Below are 19,837 nucleotides of genomic sequence, written 5' to 3' on the forward strand. Positions count from 1 at the left end.
TTGAGTATAGCCATGCAACTGTAACTGCATACCCAGCGCAATGACTACCCCCATTGCTTCTCCTTCCTATAAATCAGATCTAATCTCCTCTAGGTATATACATGGGCAAGATAAAGTGGTTTTAAGATATCAACAATTCGTGACAGCAGATAACCGTTATTCAGAGATTTTAGAGAAAGCGAATAAAAATCGTACCTGCAGCTGTAATTGTATCCTGGGCAAATGCTTAGGCAACTGTATTCATAATATCGGAAAATGTTACTTATTTCATATGGTATCCCGCCGGGTATATTCTTGGCAGGTGAGGGGAGACCTGCTCTCCCGGTAATTTCAATCTAGCTAACCTTGACCTCAATTTGAAGCTAATGTCGTTCACTTTAGAGTTATTGGTCGCAAAAATCTACGTGGCAATAGAGCTGAAGGGGAATCAGCTGCTTACCGTGGTGAGTGGATGGGGGACGCAAATCTCGGTGTTGATTTGGCAACAGAGAAGACGGTAATTAAGCCACTCAAGGGAAGATTGTCGCTGGATAGCCCGCTAGTCATCCGCTTAAACGGAACCATTCCCAGTTACGAAACGAAAATCAAATACTTGGAGCTGTTGATTTGCGAGCGGAAGAATTTTGGTCCACATTTGGTGCGCCTTAACGGGCGACTTATGGATGTTGTGCGACAGGAGCGCCGTTGTTTGAGGTGGGATTGGTGCCTACGCTGACGTGCGGTTCATACTATATATCAGGGTTAATTTGTGCTTGTGCCACTGCTGTTTGGTATGAATCAGTTTTGACCGTTTTGGGTCACCAAAAGATTTTGTCGTGCCTGAGGGTAATGCTGCTGGCTTGTCTACACTACAGGTGCTAATGCGAGTGCCTCCCCTTGACCTGGTTGTCATAGAGCGCTCTATGGCGTTCTGGTTAAGGAGGTGGATTGGCAGGCTGATGTGAAGAGAGGATACCTAGATTGCAAACGCTCTTTACCGGATACGGTTATAATGAAGTGGCAAGACCGCTGCAATAATAGTTCCAACGGCCGGATGATTTATGAGTACATAGCGGATGTTAGTTATGTGCGTGATGAAACCCGGCCTTCAGTTTTTGTATGATTCTGGGTTTTCTTCTGACTGGACATGGGCCATTCAACGAGGCTTTGCGTAAACGATCTTGACGATTCGCAGGGTTGTGCATGCCGTACGAAGAGCGAGGATGCCATGCACGCAATTTGTGAATGCACGATGGACTCTGATCTGGGATGGGAATTAGATGGAAAGTTGGACGATTTATTTTTGGCGATGCTGTCTCTACTAGTTAGCATATTGAAAGCTTGCCGCAATTTACACGAGATGTCTTTAGACGGCGACAACATGTAAATGTTTGAGGGGTAAATGCGCAGGTGGTGGTGACCGGTGGTATGGAAACTCAACTGGTAGTATTTTCAGCTACGAGGTCTGACCGGAGACTTAATTCCGCGGGGAAAAGGTGCCCCTAGAGTTACTCTGGTGGTTTAAACCCAGAATATGGATAGAGCGGACCTTTGTTGGCTCGATGTGGAGTTCCATTGCAATCGGGTACTGGACCCAAAGTACGGCAGAGGTTAAGATAGACCTCAAACCCAACCAAGGTAGTTTGTTTGTCCATTCCGCTCTGCCCATTGGTACCGAGATGCTTTCGGGGCACTGATCAACACCATGTTTTCATACGTTTAGTTGAGCCGTCGTCGTCAGGTGCGCACGTAAAATGCATCAGACTTTTTCAGCCCAACCGTTGTTTGCTCCCTACAACTACAATTGTACTGAATTTTACAAATATATTTTCTATCATCTTTTCCCAGCAACATGGTACTTTATTCCTTTGACATATTCTCAAATTGTTATTTTTATTTACAGATGTTTTACTTAAGTCTACCTGAGTTGAGCATTAGCCAATAAAAGTCAGAAGGAACTAAAGTAATCCTTTGGTGCTCAGCTGGTATTCACGGAAAAGCTACAACGTAACGAGGAATGTGTGTGACAAATACAACAACAAGCATATGCGCTGAGTATGGCAAAGCAATTGAATGAAAAAATAGTGCATAGTAACAATTTAAAAAAATGCTATTGAATATGTTAAAGTCGAAGTAGCAGCAATAGTCACAGAAGTAGTTAAGTGAATTGCAAAGGTGCATTGAGACGAAGGGATGTGAAAAATAGTGAAATGTTTATTTGTATGCATGTATGTATGCATTTGCATATGCATGTGGACATGTTGACATATGTATGTGCTCACTTTCATATTACAATTTCTATACTTCGGCTTTTTCTCCTTTTACCCTTTCTTTACCTAACAAAAAAAAGGCAATTGTCAACATTCAATTGCAATGTTGATTCTTACATATTTGCATTTTGTTGTCATAGTACTGCTATTTGAAATGCCAAAAATAAAATTTGCAACGATCAAAAGTCTACATTGACCAAAATGTTAACAATTTCCTTCGCTTTGCTATACCATTTCCTTCGTACGAATTTTAGAGCACTCTTTCCCCTCACCACATTCGTTGGGAAAGAGGGTCAATTCTGTATGCAAATAACGAGGGAATTTGTTTTGAATTGTGACATCAAAGTGCTGGTGATTTGGGTGAAATTGCCCAACTGGTTGTCAATTTTTTATTGCTCTCCATTTTTTTCGCTCTCGCTCAAAGTGCGCTTGCAACCGTTTTGCATAGTTTTCTAGTCAATGTGTTTTCCGTGCCTGTTAGTTTTTGGTGGGCTTCTACATAAATACATACACACATATACATAGTATATACAAATAGATATTTGAAGCGGAAATGGTTTGACAGGTGAAAAGGGCTGAATTTGAAGGTTTTAATTTCACTGGGGAAAATAAAGTTTATTATTTGGAGCGAACATTTTTAGTGAATGAAACTTTGCTGTGCTAAATTTCAATAAAAAATATTGAAATATCTTCTTTGCATGACTATGTATTCTTCTTTTGGTTTTTGAATTTTTTATGAAAAAGTAGAATCGGAGCTTTTAACGCTTCAAAGGCCTGCAAGTTTTTGGTGGTGTTCTTTTGATCATCATCTGATGGCTTGGCTTTGATAAGTCCACATATATAGAGATGTAAAGGGGTTAAGATATAGAGAACTGATTCCATTTTAATCAGCACATTTTTACTCTCGATTTTGAAAAGAGCCTTAAACTTCTATTTAAACTGCTGCTTCCAAACTTTTGTGATCAGCTTTAGTAGAAATCCAACCAGGTTGCCAGCACCAGCAGCTCTTACTCAGGGTACGAAAATTGTGCACAGATTTTCTTGAAATATACTAGCCCCCTATTTTGCTTTGTAAACAGGTTCTCTACTGCACTTTTCGAGAACTTTGAATTGAAAATGTTATAGACCAGATCCACGATTGAAAGGGAAATAAAACCACATATAGTACACTGGCTGTACAAGCAGTGATAATACCCGCTCTCTACTACTATATACATATACATTCTGACATACAGGTTGCTTCAAGTCTCTAAAATCCAACAGAATACAGATGGACTCTTACTCTGTCGCCATATAAATCCTCTTTGAATGTTGCATGGTTCCCCGAGCTTATTATTATAATAATTATAGACTTCCAATAATTGTTTTTCCCATATAAAATGCATGGAAAACTTTGAGTAGCCTCTAACAACTTTTTGGTTTAAAAAAAAAAGAAAGGGGGCTATATTTTTTCCTTATAGGGGCGGGGGGATGGGGAAGCGATAGCATTAAAACTCCCACTTCACTTTTTTTTGGGCCACCCTGTTGTACACTCACATCCACTTTCACATATCGTTGCCTTAATATAGAAAGGCCCTATCTCACATCGTCGCTGAAATGCACAAAGCCGTAACTAACTAAAATCTTTTATTGCATAAAACGATTTGGGGCCACATAATGCGATCAAATGCATCATAATCAATTAAAACGTAAATTTTCGATTTTTAGTTAGTTACGGCTTTTTGTATATCAGCGACGATGTCAGATAGGGCCTTTCTATATTAAGGTAGCGATATGTATCTGTGTATGTCCTTGACCATCTTCAACATACAAGCAATATACAATACCTACTTTGTATGTGCATATGAAAGTACATAATCGTACATGTACGTCCATGCACTACTTAAATTATAAACTCTATAACCATGAAATATGCAATAAAAAGTTTCAATGCTTTTTTGAGCGTGTCGGCTTAAATTACATTTATTTGCGTACCATGTAAATGAGATCATTAATGCGGTGCACTACTAAAAATAAGAGGTAATAATTAAATAAATGTGAAACAAGAAATTGGACTTAATAGCGCATAGACATGAGAGATTAGTGAATATATAGGTATCTATGAAAAGAAATCGAATATATGTAGGTATATGTATGTACATACCAACCCGTATAGGCATATGTACATTAGGGTGGTCCAAAACCAGTAAAGTCGGATTTTTAATGCGCTCACCCCTATGATTGTTTTAAATGGAAAAAATATAACCATATTTTTTATTTTCAAATCAAAAAATATTTAGAGGTCGCATAAAGCGCTCAAAGTTTTCCATGCATTTTATATGGGAAAAACAACTTTTCGTAGAAATGGTTTCGAATTCCTGAAAATCAAAGCTTTTCGTTCGGAAAAATTTGGTTCTCTTCAGCAGACTTCCAATAACAATACCCATTTGTTTATCTAACCAATTTTTAATACTAAAGATTTTTTTTATTACCCCATTGCATTTGCTTGCATTTTTGGTTTTGGCGGACCTATAAAATATAGTTACTATGAAAAAATTGTTAAATAAATAATTGAGTATTATAATTGGGAATCTCTGGAAGAGAAACAGAGTTTTTCGAATTATAATTCTTTTCAAGAATTCCATACCATTTCTACGAAAATTGCGTTTTTCCCCATATAAAATGTATGGGAAACTTTGAGCGACCTCTAAATATTTTTCAATTAAAAAAAAAAAAAAAAAATAAGGGTATATTTATATAGGAGGTGAGAGCATAAAAATTCCGACTTTACTTTTTTTTGGACTACCCTAATGCACATACATACCTACACAGGGATACATAAAAGAGCTGTAGCCAAACTAATGCACTTGTTGTGTTACTTTTATTGAATAGAAAGTTTAAAATATTCAAAAATATAACCGGCTGCATAAGCGGACACTAGACCAATCAAACCAATAGTATTCCAAAGATGGTCAAAGGCCTTGTTCGTTGTGGTCATTTCAAAGGCATCCTTCTTAGCCAATTCAGCAGGCATGCAGTTACTGTTGATTGATAGCTATATTGGATTAGAAATACGTACATATAAATAAGTTATTTCGACATATCCAAAATATCTGAGCAGAAGGTGAAAATTCTGTAACCAGTTAGTTCGCGATAGCGATCCGAAAATTGTCGCTTACTGGTTACAGAATCTCCGCCAGGTGTAGATTGTGACCATACCAGATCGATAAATCGACTGTCTTCTTTGGAATTTTGGCATTTATTAATGATACTGAGTTAGTCATTACTGATCTACATATGTGCCTTGATAGCGGAATGGTCACAACGAAGGCTAGTTTTAATGGAGGTGCCAACTAGCACACAGTAGGTTCAGGATCCCTGGCCAGAGAAACAACCGAAAAAAGTGTTTTTTTCTTTTTAAATGGCCCCACTTTACAGGCAACGGCAATCCACCGAGTGTATTCCCGCCATAAAAAGCTTCTCATCCAATCCATTTGCCGTTAGAAGGCGGCGTAAAAATCTAGGTCACTCCGCTTTGTGTAGCAACATCCATGGTGGAATTATACCAGGTGAAATAATAAGAGCGAGAAGAAAGATTCGACACTGGTTTATTGGTTGTGATTGCCTCTTAGATTTTTTAAAGAGGTAAAGACCAGAAATATAAAAAAATAACCTGTTTGGTAATAATTTGAAGTTTCTTACTTAATAAATATACATACGATTAAAAATTGCTTATGAAATATCCCCACTATGTAAAACAATAAAGTTATATGATTTAGCTACTTTTCAGAATATTTAAAAAATTTTGTGAATTACGCTTACGAATTAGTATTGAAATAAAACACTAACAATCATAAAAGGGTTTTAAGGATTTCAGAGCCGATGTTGTAAATAATAATTTGTATTAACCTAAATACATAATTTCCCGCTATTAAAAGTAATGCGATGTAATCCAAAACGTAGGTATTGAAGACCACTCATCCCCGCATTCCACATAAAAGGTTCCACCTTCTTTTTAAAACACAATGTTAATGCCGCACAAACTGATGTGTTGTCGCAAAAAACCTATTAAAATGGCAAAATTAGTAAAAAAAGATTTTACACAAAAAATGCATACAAAATCTTGATAATTTTGCGAAGCTATGCAATTTGGTGCAAAAAATCTAGAAGAGAAGAAAGTCGATAACGCGAACGCAAAAGTGCAACATGTGCGCTTAGTGGATATAAAGTTAAAGAAATCAATTTAAATAGGGGGCTATAATTAATGAATCATTAGAAAATTGTGTGTCCGTTTCTTAAAATGTTACACTCTGTTAAGGCAAAAAAGATTCATTCTGTGCCCTTTGAAGCCTTGTCAAGGGAGATGGTTGCCCCGAAAATCAGATGGTTGCTTAAAACGACAATACTATGAAATGCGTGAGCTAGACAAGGCCAAGAAGGCAAAAACATGCCCTTTAACAGGGTTGAGTGTAAAATCAAACACATTTTGTACCGGGGAAGGGAAACATTTTTTGTCAAAAATGAAATCCCCATAAAAAAATGAACGTCACATAGTCTGGAATGCTGAATAAGTGGTAGACTGCTAAATTCAGTCGACTTATCGTGCCTAATCTGCTACACTGGTGCATGAAACAAACTGACGCCTTTATAAATCTAAGTTTTTTCTACAAATTACACGACTCGGCTTGGTTATTATAAATTGTATTGCCATTTGTAAAAATCAGGATCTCGAAATCACTTAAACCGATATTAAATTCCCAGTCAACTTCTACTGAAACTTCTGTACTTAACGCTGACACTGTTCAAAATAGAAGCATAGCGCCTAGAAGTGGTTCGCAGTCTGTAAGATGCTTTAAGACCTTTAAGACTGAGTCGCTTTCATGTAGATATCTATACATGGAATGTTCAGGAGTGTCTGTAACACCGCTTGGGACGTCGAGCGAATTGGCGAAGCCGGAGGATAGAATGAAGCGGAGGTTTGAACCACTATTTTTTTTTTTGCAGCCAATCTCATATTTCTTTCTTATATCCTTTCAGAAAAGGGGCCGAAAATATATACTTGTGACAAAAAAATTTATACAAAATCAATGTGTTACAGTAATGCAACAAATATGCAGTAACTGAAAAATATATTACAAAACCCATTCGCATGCCACGGATGTGACCTTCATTTCGCTTCGCTGGCTCTGGTTTTGTTGCACTCGCGACTGCAATAAAAAAAAAAAAAACAAATAAAGTAACTTTGCCATTGTACGTAATTATAATTGCATGACACTGGGGTGACGAAAACTTTGATCCGGAAGGCAAAAACAATACAGAGTGGAACAAAAAGCAACAATTGCATGTGTTTAAAAAAAAAAATTGCAGTTGAAAGTAAATAAACAAAAAAGGAAATCCGTAAAAGCAATCAAGGGAGAAACGAACAGTGGGAGATGGGAGGAAGAGATTGTTTGAGAAGTGATTGTTGAGAACCCCTAAAAATTGCGCGCTGCCAAAGCATGAAATTTATGGCGCACATGTCGTATGAGTGATTTATATACATATGAATAAATATGTATGTAAATATGTTTGCGCATATGATAGATGACTGGACAAACAAAACTTTTCAGCAGCAACAAGAGAAGTGACAGCAATTGTGCTAACACTTGTCAAGTAAAATATACATAAATATGACGAAAATAAAATGGAGGCACAAAGAGAGTAAGAGCGCGCGTGTTGTAACATTGCAATAAAGCAGCGCAAGATAAAAGTGTTACTGCTACTTAATTTGCAATGGCGCCAGAGCGACACTGACTGCAGATATACATACATATCAGCAATAAGCAACTGCAGCTTTAATGCCAAGCACTAACGCCAGTTATATAGCCAGCCAGCTAGCTAACATTGCAATCAACGTCACGAACTTTCACTTCCACCAATCAACAGCGCCCCATATCAATGCCATCGATGGATGCCATGATATGCTTGGCCATTTTACCATTCTCTTTATATCGCTAAAAATAGCACAGTTATGTCCTAGAAACCATCGCAACTGGCAAAGTCAACGCTGTATTGCAAGTTGGGCGCTGAGTTTTTGGGATTGAGTAAAACGTTTTAGTGCTGCGGCAATAACTGCTTTCTGCAAAGCAAGTGCAACAGCTAAAATGGCGGTAGTAAATGAAAAGTTGAAAATGTATACATACATATGTATGTGGTGCAAAAAGCAGGAGGTACGGCACTTGCACGTCATCGCAATAGCAAGAACCTTCAGTTTGAACTTTTGCTGTTTTTGCTTATAAAATATGTGTGTACCTTTGTATACACTTATACATACAAACCTAGAAATATGCACAAATACACGTATAATACATACATAAAATCGACTGTAGGTGAAGGCAACCATTTCAAACTTTAAATTCTTTTAATAGTTTATAATTTTTGCTGGCTTTTGTTTTTTAGGTCCCTATTTGTTTCAATTTCAAGGTAAATATATTGCTGCAGGTTGACGAGGTGAAGTGGAAGTGGAAAGTTTGTACTAAGAAGAAAGTCGCGGTGAATATGCCGCCTGAAATCATATTTTTCTTCCAAGTAAAAGAGAGTTAAGTTTTTGTTTTCTTAAATAAGTGGTGTATGTATTTTGATAAACGTTGGATTGCAAGTTGTAAAAAAGAATACACGTTTTAGAGAAAGAAAAAATTTAAAATATTTATGTAAAAGCTCTGGGAGCTCAGCGAGTTTACAGGTTTTTATTTATGCTTTATATATACATACTTACATATGAGACCCTGCAAACATACCGATTTAACTGTCGGGCAAATCGATTTAAAGCAGGTTTCAAGTCATTTGCCCAATTAACGTAACAAATCAATGGAGCTATTGACTGGCCAGTAAAAGCGATGAACATTAACTGGAAAGTTCTGGCAACTGTCTTGAAATTCACCTTCTTACGAAAGACAATTGTAAATTCTGGCACCTTTATTGAAAGCTCTTTACTGCGTTATGCTGTTTATATTTTAGTGATAAGTTTTTAAAAAAATTTTATTAAATTAAAGAGATTTATATATATATTTCTTTTTTAAGCAATAAAAAATAATAAATAAAGGTAAAAATATATAAAAAATTAAAGTAAAGCGAAAATAACTAGAAATATTTTTAAAATTTTAATGAAATTAAAAATAGTTGGAATACATTTATTTTTAAGAACAACAAAATCTAAAAATTAATAGAAAATTAAATTAGGAAAATAAAAAATATTAAAAAAACAAATCTAAAAATTAAAAAAAATTTAATTAAAAAAAAATTAAGTATTTTTTTAAATTAAATTAATTAAAAAAAATTCTCTTTTTTAAACAATAACATTGAAAATTGAAAGAAAGTTAAACTAAAGAAAGACAAAAATTTGATTAAAAAAAGAAAAATTAACATAGTTTTAAAAATTAAATGAAATAAAAAAATATTATTTTTAAAGCATAACATCTTCGAATTTAAAGTAAATTAATAAAAAAACGAAAAAAAAAATAAAAAAAAAATCTAAAAATTAAATGATATTAAACAAATATTTTTCTTTTTTAAATAATAACATATACAAATTTAAAAAAAGTTAAACTACATGAAAAAATCATTCGAAAAAGAAAAAAATAAGATAAGTTTCAAAAGTTAAATTTAATGAAAATATATGCTTTAAGAAAAATAGCAACTTAAAATTAAAAGAAAATTAAGTTACGAAAGAAAAAAAATTAATCAAAGAAGCAAGAAATTATTTTATGCATTTAAAAATTAAATGAGATTTTTAAAACCATAAAATCTGAAAATTAAAAGAATATTACATTAAAAAAGAAAAGAAGTAGATATGTTAAAAAGTCCGCTGCGCAAGGACTCGAGCTTTTTTGCTAGAATAACAAAAGTCTTCCCAGCTATCTTGTTTTAAGAAGCTCAATATCTTTTCGGTTCTTCGCTATCAACTTTCTTCTTTTCTCTCACGGTGTTCCCGTCGATATTTTAGTTGAAACTTTCTCTATAGCTTAACCAGCTTTCCAGCTCCTTTCTAGTTTTTATTTTTCGCAACTGCGTCTTAAAATTTTTACATTTTTATTTTCACACATTCCACGGCTACCTGCAAAACGCTTGCACTTAGATACATATCGCACACCGTCTTCAAAAGAGTCACAACACAAAGTTTGGCATTTTTGAGATTGTGCGCTAAAAATGTACACAGGGCTTTTATTTATCTTTCAGCCAAAGCTGGAGCAAATTTTTGTTATAATTTGTTAAAAAAACCAAAGGTAAAGTCGCTCTTGCCCATATGATTATCACGTACTAAGAAGTATTTTTTCGAATTTTCTGACAAATCTATTATTTTGAGTTGTGACTCTTTGGAAGACGGTGTGCGATATGTACACTTTGAAGTCGCGCGCAGCTAAAAAGTTTTACAAAAGCCTTGAAGTGCCGCAACCAAAAGTGGCCCGTAAAAGTATTTTTATGCTGAGATTTATTATTGTTTTGTTACAATTTCTGCAAAACGCATAAGTGTTGGGGCTCCATTCCGCTTAGCACTTTACTTTGCATTCTCCAGTAAAAAGTCAAATAAAGTGTGTACTTGCGTTGTGGCGCCAGCCAAAGCAATAAACTCGTTATCTGCATGAGCTGTATGAAGGAAAACAAAGTTCGGCGTTGAGCATGCGAAAAGGGTATAAAGTTTAAAGAGTAATCAAGATAATTGCGTGAGCGAAGAACAAATTGGTATTAGAAGGAAAAATTTGGTGTTGAATGCGGAAACTTCATAGAGCAGTCAGCTAATTCTTGAGTATTTATTTCATGTTAGTAAAATATTTCTTCATAAAAGATAACGAGTTTAGCTGTAGCTTTTTAGTAGGCAGATCCATATTGGGGCTTTAGTTTAAGGCATAAATAAAGCACAAAGTAAATATTAAATCTAGCAATAAATGTTCAGTTTCAAAAAAAAAAAAATAAATCCCGTAAAGGCCACAGAAAGCCACGAAAATTTTCGATCAATACCCAAAACGAGAAAAACTCCAAAATGATTCTGAATGAATTACAGTTAGTCACGAATATCCCGAAAGGTTCCGATAAAATATTTACACAAATTAAAAAAAAACCATGAAATTTGAGAGGTTCTGAAAAAATCATGGAAAATTCCGAATGGATCTCGGAAAAAAAGCCGGAGTTCCAGAAAAATCGAAATAACCAGCCCTAAAAAATTCCGGAATATCCTAAAGGAATCTGGAAAAAATACTAATAAAATGCCTAAATGCTCCAGCATAATATTGAAAAGTCTTAAATAACCCAGGAAATCCAAAGTTTAATTCGAAAAATTATGAAAAATTTGCCAGATGTACAAGAAAAGATTTCGACCACGAAAAATTTCGATCGGTCCTAAAAACAGGACAAATTCCAAATTAATCCCGAAAGAAATACCGTGAGTCACGAAAATACCGAAAGGTCCCTAAAAAACTCTCACCAAAATTCCAAAAAGTCACAAAAATTCTGAAAAATGTCTAAAGATCCCAGAAATAAACCTGAAGTTTTTGATCGAAATAACCACGAAAATTCATGAAAAATCCTGGAGTATTTTGAAAAAATATTTCAAGATAGCTACATATTCCAGAATAATACCAAAAAGCCCCAATAACCTCGGAGATTCAAAACTTAATTCGAAAAATCATGAAATATTTTCCAGAAGAACTAAAATAATTTTCGAAAAATACATTAAGTTTCCGAAAATCCCTCAAGATGCAGAAAAACACGAAACATAATGAAAAAACTTAAAAAATACTTTGGAAGAATACCAAACAATGGAGAAAAATGCGAAAATCCTTCAAGCGAATTTTGGAAAAATCCAAAGAAGATATCGTGATTGCAAAAAAATTCGCGGGGTTAAAACAAAAAAAAAAAAAAAAATCGTTGAATCTCTGAAAATTTTCTAAAAATACCTTAAGGGATATAAATAAAGTCCCAAATATGTCACAAAAATTAGCGAATTTCGGAAAACCTCAAAGAAGATACCGTAGACCGAAATAATCCGTGAATTTAAAAATGCATGAATTTCTGAAATAGTTTCGAAAAGTGCCTTAAGGTATCTAAGGAAAGTTCCAAATACGTCCTCAAATTACCAAAATGTTATGAAAAATAGAGATCCTCATAGAAATACTTAAAAATCCCCGAAAAACCAGGAAGGTTCAGAAAAAATTGGCGAAAAATTCTAAAATACTCCAAGCGAATTTCGATAAACCACAAAAAATGTATTGATGCCAAAGGATCCGGGGAAGCCCCAAAAAAAAATTCGAGAATCTCCGAAATTTTTTCAAAAAATGCTTTAAGGTACCTAAAAATCCTGAAGGTCCAGAAAAAAATCCGAAAGTTCCTAAAAAATTTTCTAAGAGTACTAAAAATTCATAGAAATGTGAACGAAGCTGGTGTATTATGAATCAGTTAAATTTTTATTTTGATAGGGGACTGTAAAGCTTTGGGCCCATATGTTGTACAAAGCACGGCATTTAAACCCGTCGTCATAGAAAACATCCACGCACTCGTAACCAGCTTTAAAAAAGCTACGTGCTTGTATTTTCAGTAATCTCATATAGCATACTGAACTACATATTACCAATTCATTGTTGAAAATATCACACATGGAATTGTAATATTAAACACAAATCATATTGATTCCTTTTTAAGTTTAACTTTGGTAGTATTTACCAGATTTCGGTTGATCTTTTTTTTCAGCGTATGACTATTTGAGCAGCCCTAACTCCAAATAGCTTTTTCACAAAAAAAAAAAACCAAACATTTTATGGCAAATGTGATTTTATTAAGAAATCCAAAGTATTTGCCATTCAGTGCAAGTCAAATTATCATTGATTAGTACGGGAAAATATTCATGGCATATACACATAAAACGTACATATGTATGTCTGTACGTTCAATATTTTAGAACAATGATGGGCAAAACGCTACTCGCAAGCAGAGTTGCCGCGAAACATTTTTAGTGGTAGCTAAATTCCAGCTAAAAAAGGGCTAAAAAAGAGCTAAAAATCGTCGTTGTGGCTAAAAATGGTAGCTAAATTTTTTTACCTACATCTTATATATACAAATAAGTGCACGTTTTTGGTGTGACCTCATAACTTGAAAACAGCTTCACCAAATTCAACCAAATTTATGTGGCATATTCGATTTATCATGCAGATGGTTTATGCGAAGTTTTCCCGAATTCGGAAGAGGGGGCGTGGCACCACCCATACTAACTAAAATATAAAAATAAGTGAACGTTTTTGGTGTGACAATATAACTTAAGAACGGCTTCACCGAATTCAACCAAATTTATGCGGCATATTCGGACCATCAAGCAGATATTTTAGGTGGAGTTTTCCCAAATTTGGAAAAGGGGCGTGGCATATGTATGTATCTTATGTATACAAATAAGTACACGTTTTTGGTGTGAGCTTATAACTTGAGAACGGCTTCACCGAATTCAACCAAATTTATACGGCATATTCAGGCTATCATGCAGATGGTTTATGTGAAGTTTGCCCGAATTCGTAAAAGGGGGTGTGGCACCTTCCATACTAACTAAAATTTTTTTGTTGTATATCTCTTGAAATATTTGTGGTAGAGTACTGGAAGTTGGTATAGAGGTATAACAAATAATTCCATACTCATGGATAAAAATGGGCAGTATTGGAAAAGAGGGCGTGGCACCTCACATCTTATATATAAAGAATAAGTGCAAGATTTCAACCAAATTTATACGGCATAGTCGGGCTATTATGCAGATGGTTTGTGTTAAGTTTCCCCGAAATCGGAAAAGGGGGCGTGACACCACCCATACTAACAAACATTTTCATCTGGTACACTGAGAAAAAGGATTAGTTTCGACAACTAAAGATATTTAGTTCCCGAATTTTGACAATATTTGGGAACTGTTACCAAGGATTGGGAACTATTACCATCGATTGGTAATTATAACTAAATATATTAAAGCTTCTAATATTCATCTAGGTTGTAACAAATCGTTAATTTAGTTGAAGGGTTTGGTTAATACTAATAAATATTTCTTTGAACCATATTTCTACAAATTCCATTCAACTTAACGTATGGTTCATAAAAGGGTGTTATTAAGCTCTGCTAATGCAGATAAGCTTTCTTTCAACACGTGATTTAGTCATAGTTACCAAATCTTAGTTGAGGCAACCACGATTTGGTTTGAGAGTGGAACATATTCATGCTTGTGAGCCACCCCTAAAGAATGCTGAGCGCTCTCTGAGCACATACGAAGAGCGCCAGCTCAGCAATGCACACAGTCCCACTTATTGAATCGTTTGAATGCGCTAGTATGCCGACCATTGCATTGTGCGTGGAAATCATTGCTCCGCTACCGCTGTTCGTATATGGGTGAAACACGCATGTGGTGTGTGGCATGTCGATCGCTGCGCCATGTGTGCTATGACATGCCCATACTTGTTTGTCTCAGTTTCAGTATTGCTATCATCGCGAGTTGTTTCGGTGCGCGCATAGTTTAATTAAAAATATAAAGTTTGATGCCAACCGGGGTTTTTCAGTGGATATATAATTCATGTGAATTATAATTTGAAACTATCTATTAAGCTAAGGAAAAGCAAAGCAGTATACTTCCAGCAGATATTGACCTGGGTTTTCGCACGACTGTTCCTGTTTCATCGTTGTTTTTTAGGAAATTCTTACCAACATATACATATGTATTATTTACTTTAGTAACTAACTTATGTAAATATGTACGTATTTTTATGCTTAATATATGCAAATAAAAGAAGAAAGTAAACACAACAAACATCGAGTAAATTTTTATTTGTGTCAAACTGAAACTTTTTTCCTAATAATAAACGGTTAGCTGATTCAAGTCTACAGCAAGTTCACAAAATTAATTGAAAACTTGTATCAACCAAAGCATTGTTTATATTTGCTCAACAATGATTTTATTCAACTAGCAATATTGTCCAATCAAGGTAGTCGTTTTGTAATTATTAACAAATATACATTTGTCCCAACTAGAAGTCTTAAGTAAATTGCAGACTTTCGTGAACTATATATTTATTTCGCCATATCCAACTATGCCACTTGATCACTATAACCAAATCTTGGTTATTATAACTAAACCTTTTTCTGGGTGTATATCTCTTGAAATATTTGTGGTAGATTACTGGAATTGGTAGCTATACGTGGCCTGTTCAAGAGTTGGCATTCCAAATTGTTTATTTATTCATACCCAAGATGGAAAAACAAAAAATGTTGTATATCCAAATCTGTTGGATTAAGATTTAAAATAAAGAATCAACAATTTTGAAATAAAACAAATGATAAATTTTGAGGACTTTTCATTTGTTTTTCAATATTTGGTGTAGAGAAGCACACCGGGGTACTGCTAGTATAAATATGTAAGTATACACGCAAACATTTTCTATAATTACTGGTATAGAAAAATAATGAACTCTGAAAAGAATTACCATTTTATTCAACAAAAAAACTTTTTGTGTAACACATAAAGCATATTAAGGCCCACCAACTTACCTATTTTAAAGTATAGTTAAAACGTTAACGGATAAGATAACGGCCCAGAAACGTAAGGAACATACATAGAAATATGTTTACTTACCTTAAAGGAAAGGCGTTCGCTTTATGGGCGAAGAGTTAAATTCATGAAAATCATAAAAAAAATTTGAATGTCAATGATGAATAAATTTTGAAAAGGGCTAAAAAAAGGGCTAGGGGCAATTTCAAATTTTTGTGGCCAAAAAAAGAATTTGGTAGCCAAATTTAGCCACCAAAGGGCTAAAACGGCAACACTGCTCGCGAGTAGCGTCTGCGTCGCAGCGCTTAGAGCGCGGTTACCCACGAACGTGTACGTAGCGTAGCGTAGAAGTACGTAGAAAGATATCAAGTGTGCTGTTGATAGAAAGAGAGAGAAGCAACGTGTACGTCACGGGTCTGCGGTGGTGAGTTTTTGTTAACACGCAGATCCCATAAGATAGCTCGTGTCAGCTGACACGTTCTCCGTTTTTACGTCCGTGGGTAACTGCGCTTTTATACGTATACAGAAACGACGCAGCGAATTTCAATTCAGTCTGCTTTCAGTTTTCATGAGAGTGACACCACGCTTCGCTGTTGAATATTTTTATTCGTAATTTCAGCGCGTTGTTGCCACCTATATATGTAACAATGCCCAAAATGGCTGCGTATGAGTGCCAGTTACAATTTTCGGTTTTAAGAAAAGCCAATAATGCCCAATGCTTGTTATGTGGTAATACGACTACTTGGAGTCGTTCTTTTAATATAAGGCGACATTATTTGTCATGGTAAAAAAGTCAAACTGCCGAACTGTGTAAACCAATTAAAAGTTTTTTGTAATGGGTTTTATGTATATATGTATGTACGATACGGCAATTTAATATATTTAGTATACTTTATTGAATACTGAGTTTTTTACAAAGTTTAGAAATTTTAAATTCGTGAATTTTGTTGTTGAATAAACTATCATTTTTTAAAACATTAGTTTAATGAAATTAAATTAAAAAACTTTTCATGCACGTACATATGTACTTATAAAAATTAATTTCATAATTCATTATTTGAAATTATTTCTTCATTATTTTTTTATTATATTTTATTATTTTCGTTTCATGTTCATAATACAAATTAAATATAAATTTGTAAGAGCGTTTTCTAACACGCGCTTTTGTACAATATAGAAAAGTGGCAACTGTTACTCAGCGCGATTCACGAATACCATGACAAAATGAGACTGTATTGGTGTGCCCATCTATGTTTTAGAATCATAGAATCATAGTGTCTCAGCTTATATTTACAAGTAGATATGTACATAACATGCTTACATTTGTACGAGTAAACAAATATATACATATGTATGTATGTATGTGCACAAAACATGATAAATTGAGGTGAATGGTAGGCGTCGTGCCAGCAATTGCAATGAGAATGCAGTTGCGTTGAAGCATCCACAAAAAGGGAGGAATTAGTATTTTTCATAGCAAATGAAGCGATTGGCAATCGCATGGCAAGTGTAAATGTATATGAATTAACTGCAATTTGCCAATATACACAATAAATATTTGTGTAAAAATAGCGGTACACTCTCTGCAACAAAGATAGCCTGTAGGAAAAATCCCACACCGAAAAATACTTGCATTGGCGCTTTACTTCATAATTAAATAGGTATACTGAAAATGCCACAAATGACGATCGCGAAGTTGATAATGAAAGAATGGTACCGTCGACAGCGATTACGATAACAATACTAGGAACAGTCGAAATTGATAGCCATAACATTATTGTATTAGTATCCAAAACAAAAATCGATAACGACAGTTGAACAAATATCGATAACGGCATCTAACAAAGTTTATCGGATCCGATAACATTGAAAATGCAATAAACAATGCAATACAAAATAAGCATTTAGATAACATCCACGCACCCGTATAAGAGCTAAAATTGAGGCTATCATTATGGATGAAATGAAAGATAACGAAATTGATAATGATAACTATTGACCATAAAATCAATAAAAAATAATAATTTCCAGAGAGGCAGTTATAAAAAGATCGATAACAATAACTATCCAACTTACTGATACCGATAAAAATACGAAAACGATAAAAGTATAGTCCGCTTATAAAATAAATATCGACAAAAATAAAAAACCTATAAAGTTTACTGGAAATAATGCTGTTAATAAAATCGATAACACAAGAGATGAGAGTGAAATTGTTAGCGTTAAGAATTAACCTATCAGTTGTCATCATAAAAATAAATAGAAACATCGCTAACGATATCTAACAAAATGTATGAGTACTGATAGCAATGTAAACAGCAATGCAAGTGTCGAAAACAAATACATATGTGCTATCAAAAATACGAATACCGATAAAAATGTCGAAAACGACTATAATCTAAAATACCGCCATTAATCAATAATGATAGAATACAAAGATTGCGCCGATAGGGGTGCAAAAATTTTTCGTTCTGCGCATCTACGTCATAATATAAAAGTTGTTGTTGGCGATCTGTCAAATCGCATACAATTTCGACGAAAAAAAGTAAATATAGCATAAAATTTAGTTGAAAGTCTAAAATAAAACAATCTGGTGGCAATTTATTGAATCGAGAAGACGGTAAATTTATTTTGTGTTTCTTTTACATTATTTATATTATTATTTTATTTCAGGTAGTGGGTAGGGCGTTCAAATAAAAATTGCATTCTGTGGCCGCCGTTGCGCTGGCAAATGGAACGAGTAAGATTTCCAAATGAAATTGAAGCCACAGCAAATAGTGCATAGCTCCAAGGCTTGGAAACAAATATAGAAGCTATACGATGCCAGAAAGACTACAGAGAATCGAAGAGGAAATACAATGCCAACATAAAATTAAACTGCCAAGGCATAAGCAGGAATTTTTACCTGAAACTGTGACGCCTGCCCACAGCATCAAATAAGGATATCGTTCCAATGAAACCCAATATTAACGACGTATTTTGACGACGATGAACTCTTTGCGAACGCTCCGGGTTTTCATCACCGGGCTTGTAAATTGATGGCACGGAGCCTCGTTTCAACAATCTTCTTTTTGCATAACCTTAGAAATGTTTTAAACACTTTCATTAATATAAACACAATAAACGAAATAAATAAACATCCTACCCATTTCGAACTGCAGACTATTTTCAAAATCTTCACTTGCAAAGTGATGCATGCAAATATCGCAAGTTTTAAATTGGAAATCCTTGCTTTGCCGGCAGAACTGGATCCACTTTTTCCTAAGTTCTGGATCTGAAGGAAAAGTAAACAAACTGCACTCTGCCGCCGTTTTTCCACATTTCGCAACTGCGCACTTCATTTTACAACGTTTTTATTTTATAACTTTAACAAAAATATCACAAATCAATACGTTTTCCTCGCAAACCAATACGTTTCCCTCGCAAAGCAATACGCTTCCCACCAAAAATTTTATATTATGACGTCAACACTCGAACAGCTGATTTGTAAACAAGAGTAACGGACCTGCGCAAAGCGCAATCTCTTTATTCTATCATTCTTGGCCATTAATAACTATAAATATTTATGGAGAACGATAGCAGCAAGAGATGAGGCAAGCAATATCGATAGAATTAAACGCGTCAAAAACGATAGCGATAATGAACGATTACTACTATGAAAGCTTAAAAAAAATATAATGCAATATGAAAATAATAAAAATATTTATGTTGATATCTAAAAAAATATAATGGTGCCGATACCATTGCAATAACGATATCTATATATGTCGATAATACTAATGATAATATACAAGTTAAAAGTAAAAATTATTGTAACAGTAGCCATCAGAGATATATCGATAATTTAAGTTTTAAAAATATCGATAACAAACATACAGTGAAACTAATATCGATATGAATTACCATAACTATAGCTATCGTAAAAATAAATAAAAACACCGGTAATGCTATCCATCAAAACTTATCGGTACCGATAAAAATGTAAGCAACGATACAAATGTTGAAAACAAATACAATTGAAAATACCGAAATCGATAACTAGAAATTTATCGATATCGACGACAACTAAAAA

At 34.4% G+C, this 19,837-nt stretch overlaps 1 protein-coding gene and 1 long non-coding RNA gene across 2 annotated transcripts; one reads left to right on the forward strand and one right to left on the reverse strand.

The window, feature by feature from the left end:
- The first annotated feature begins 18,194 nt into the window (after window positions 1–18,194).
- Window positions 18,195–18,920, forward strand: LOC118738908. Its single transcript, XR_004992961.1, has 2 exons — window positions 18,195–18,385; window positions 18,439–18,920. It is a non-coding gene; the product is annotated as an uncharacterized LOC118738908 (long non-coding RNA).
- Window positions 18,667–19,176, reverse strand: LOC118738907. The gene is made up of 2 exons (XM_036469953.1): window positions 18,911–19,176; window positions 18,667–18,845 (listed from the first exon to the last, which is right to left on the reverse strand). The coding sequence occupies exons 1-2, from the start codon at window positions 19,104–19,106 to the stop codon at window positions 18,667–18,669; spliced, it is 375 nt and encodes a 124-aa protein (XP_036325846.1). The 5' UTR covers window positions 19,107–19,176.
- Between the last annotated feature and the right edge of the window lie 661 nt (window positions 19,177–19,837).

The sequence above is a fragment of the Rhagoletis pomonella genome, unplaced genomic scaffold, assembly GCF_013731165.1.
Source record: "Rhagoletis pomonella isolate Grant_MI unplaced genomic scaffold, Rhpom_1.0 Rhpom_scaffold_00005, whole genome shotgun sequence".
NCBI classification, from domain to species: domain Eukaryota; kingdom Metazoa; phylum Arthropoda; class Insecta; order Diptera; family Tephritidae; genus Rhagoletis; species Rhagoletis pomonella.

Coding starts and splice junctions, on each gene's coding strand:
- LOC118738907 (XM_036469953.1), bottom strand. CDS start 19,106: ATGAAGTGCGCAGTTGCGAAATGTGGAAAAACGGCGGCAGAGTGCAGT. Junction 18,846..18,910: donor TAGTCTGCAGTTCGAAATGG/GTAGGATGTTTA, acceptor AACATTTCTAAG/GTTATGCAAAAAGAAGATTG.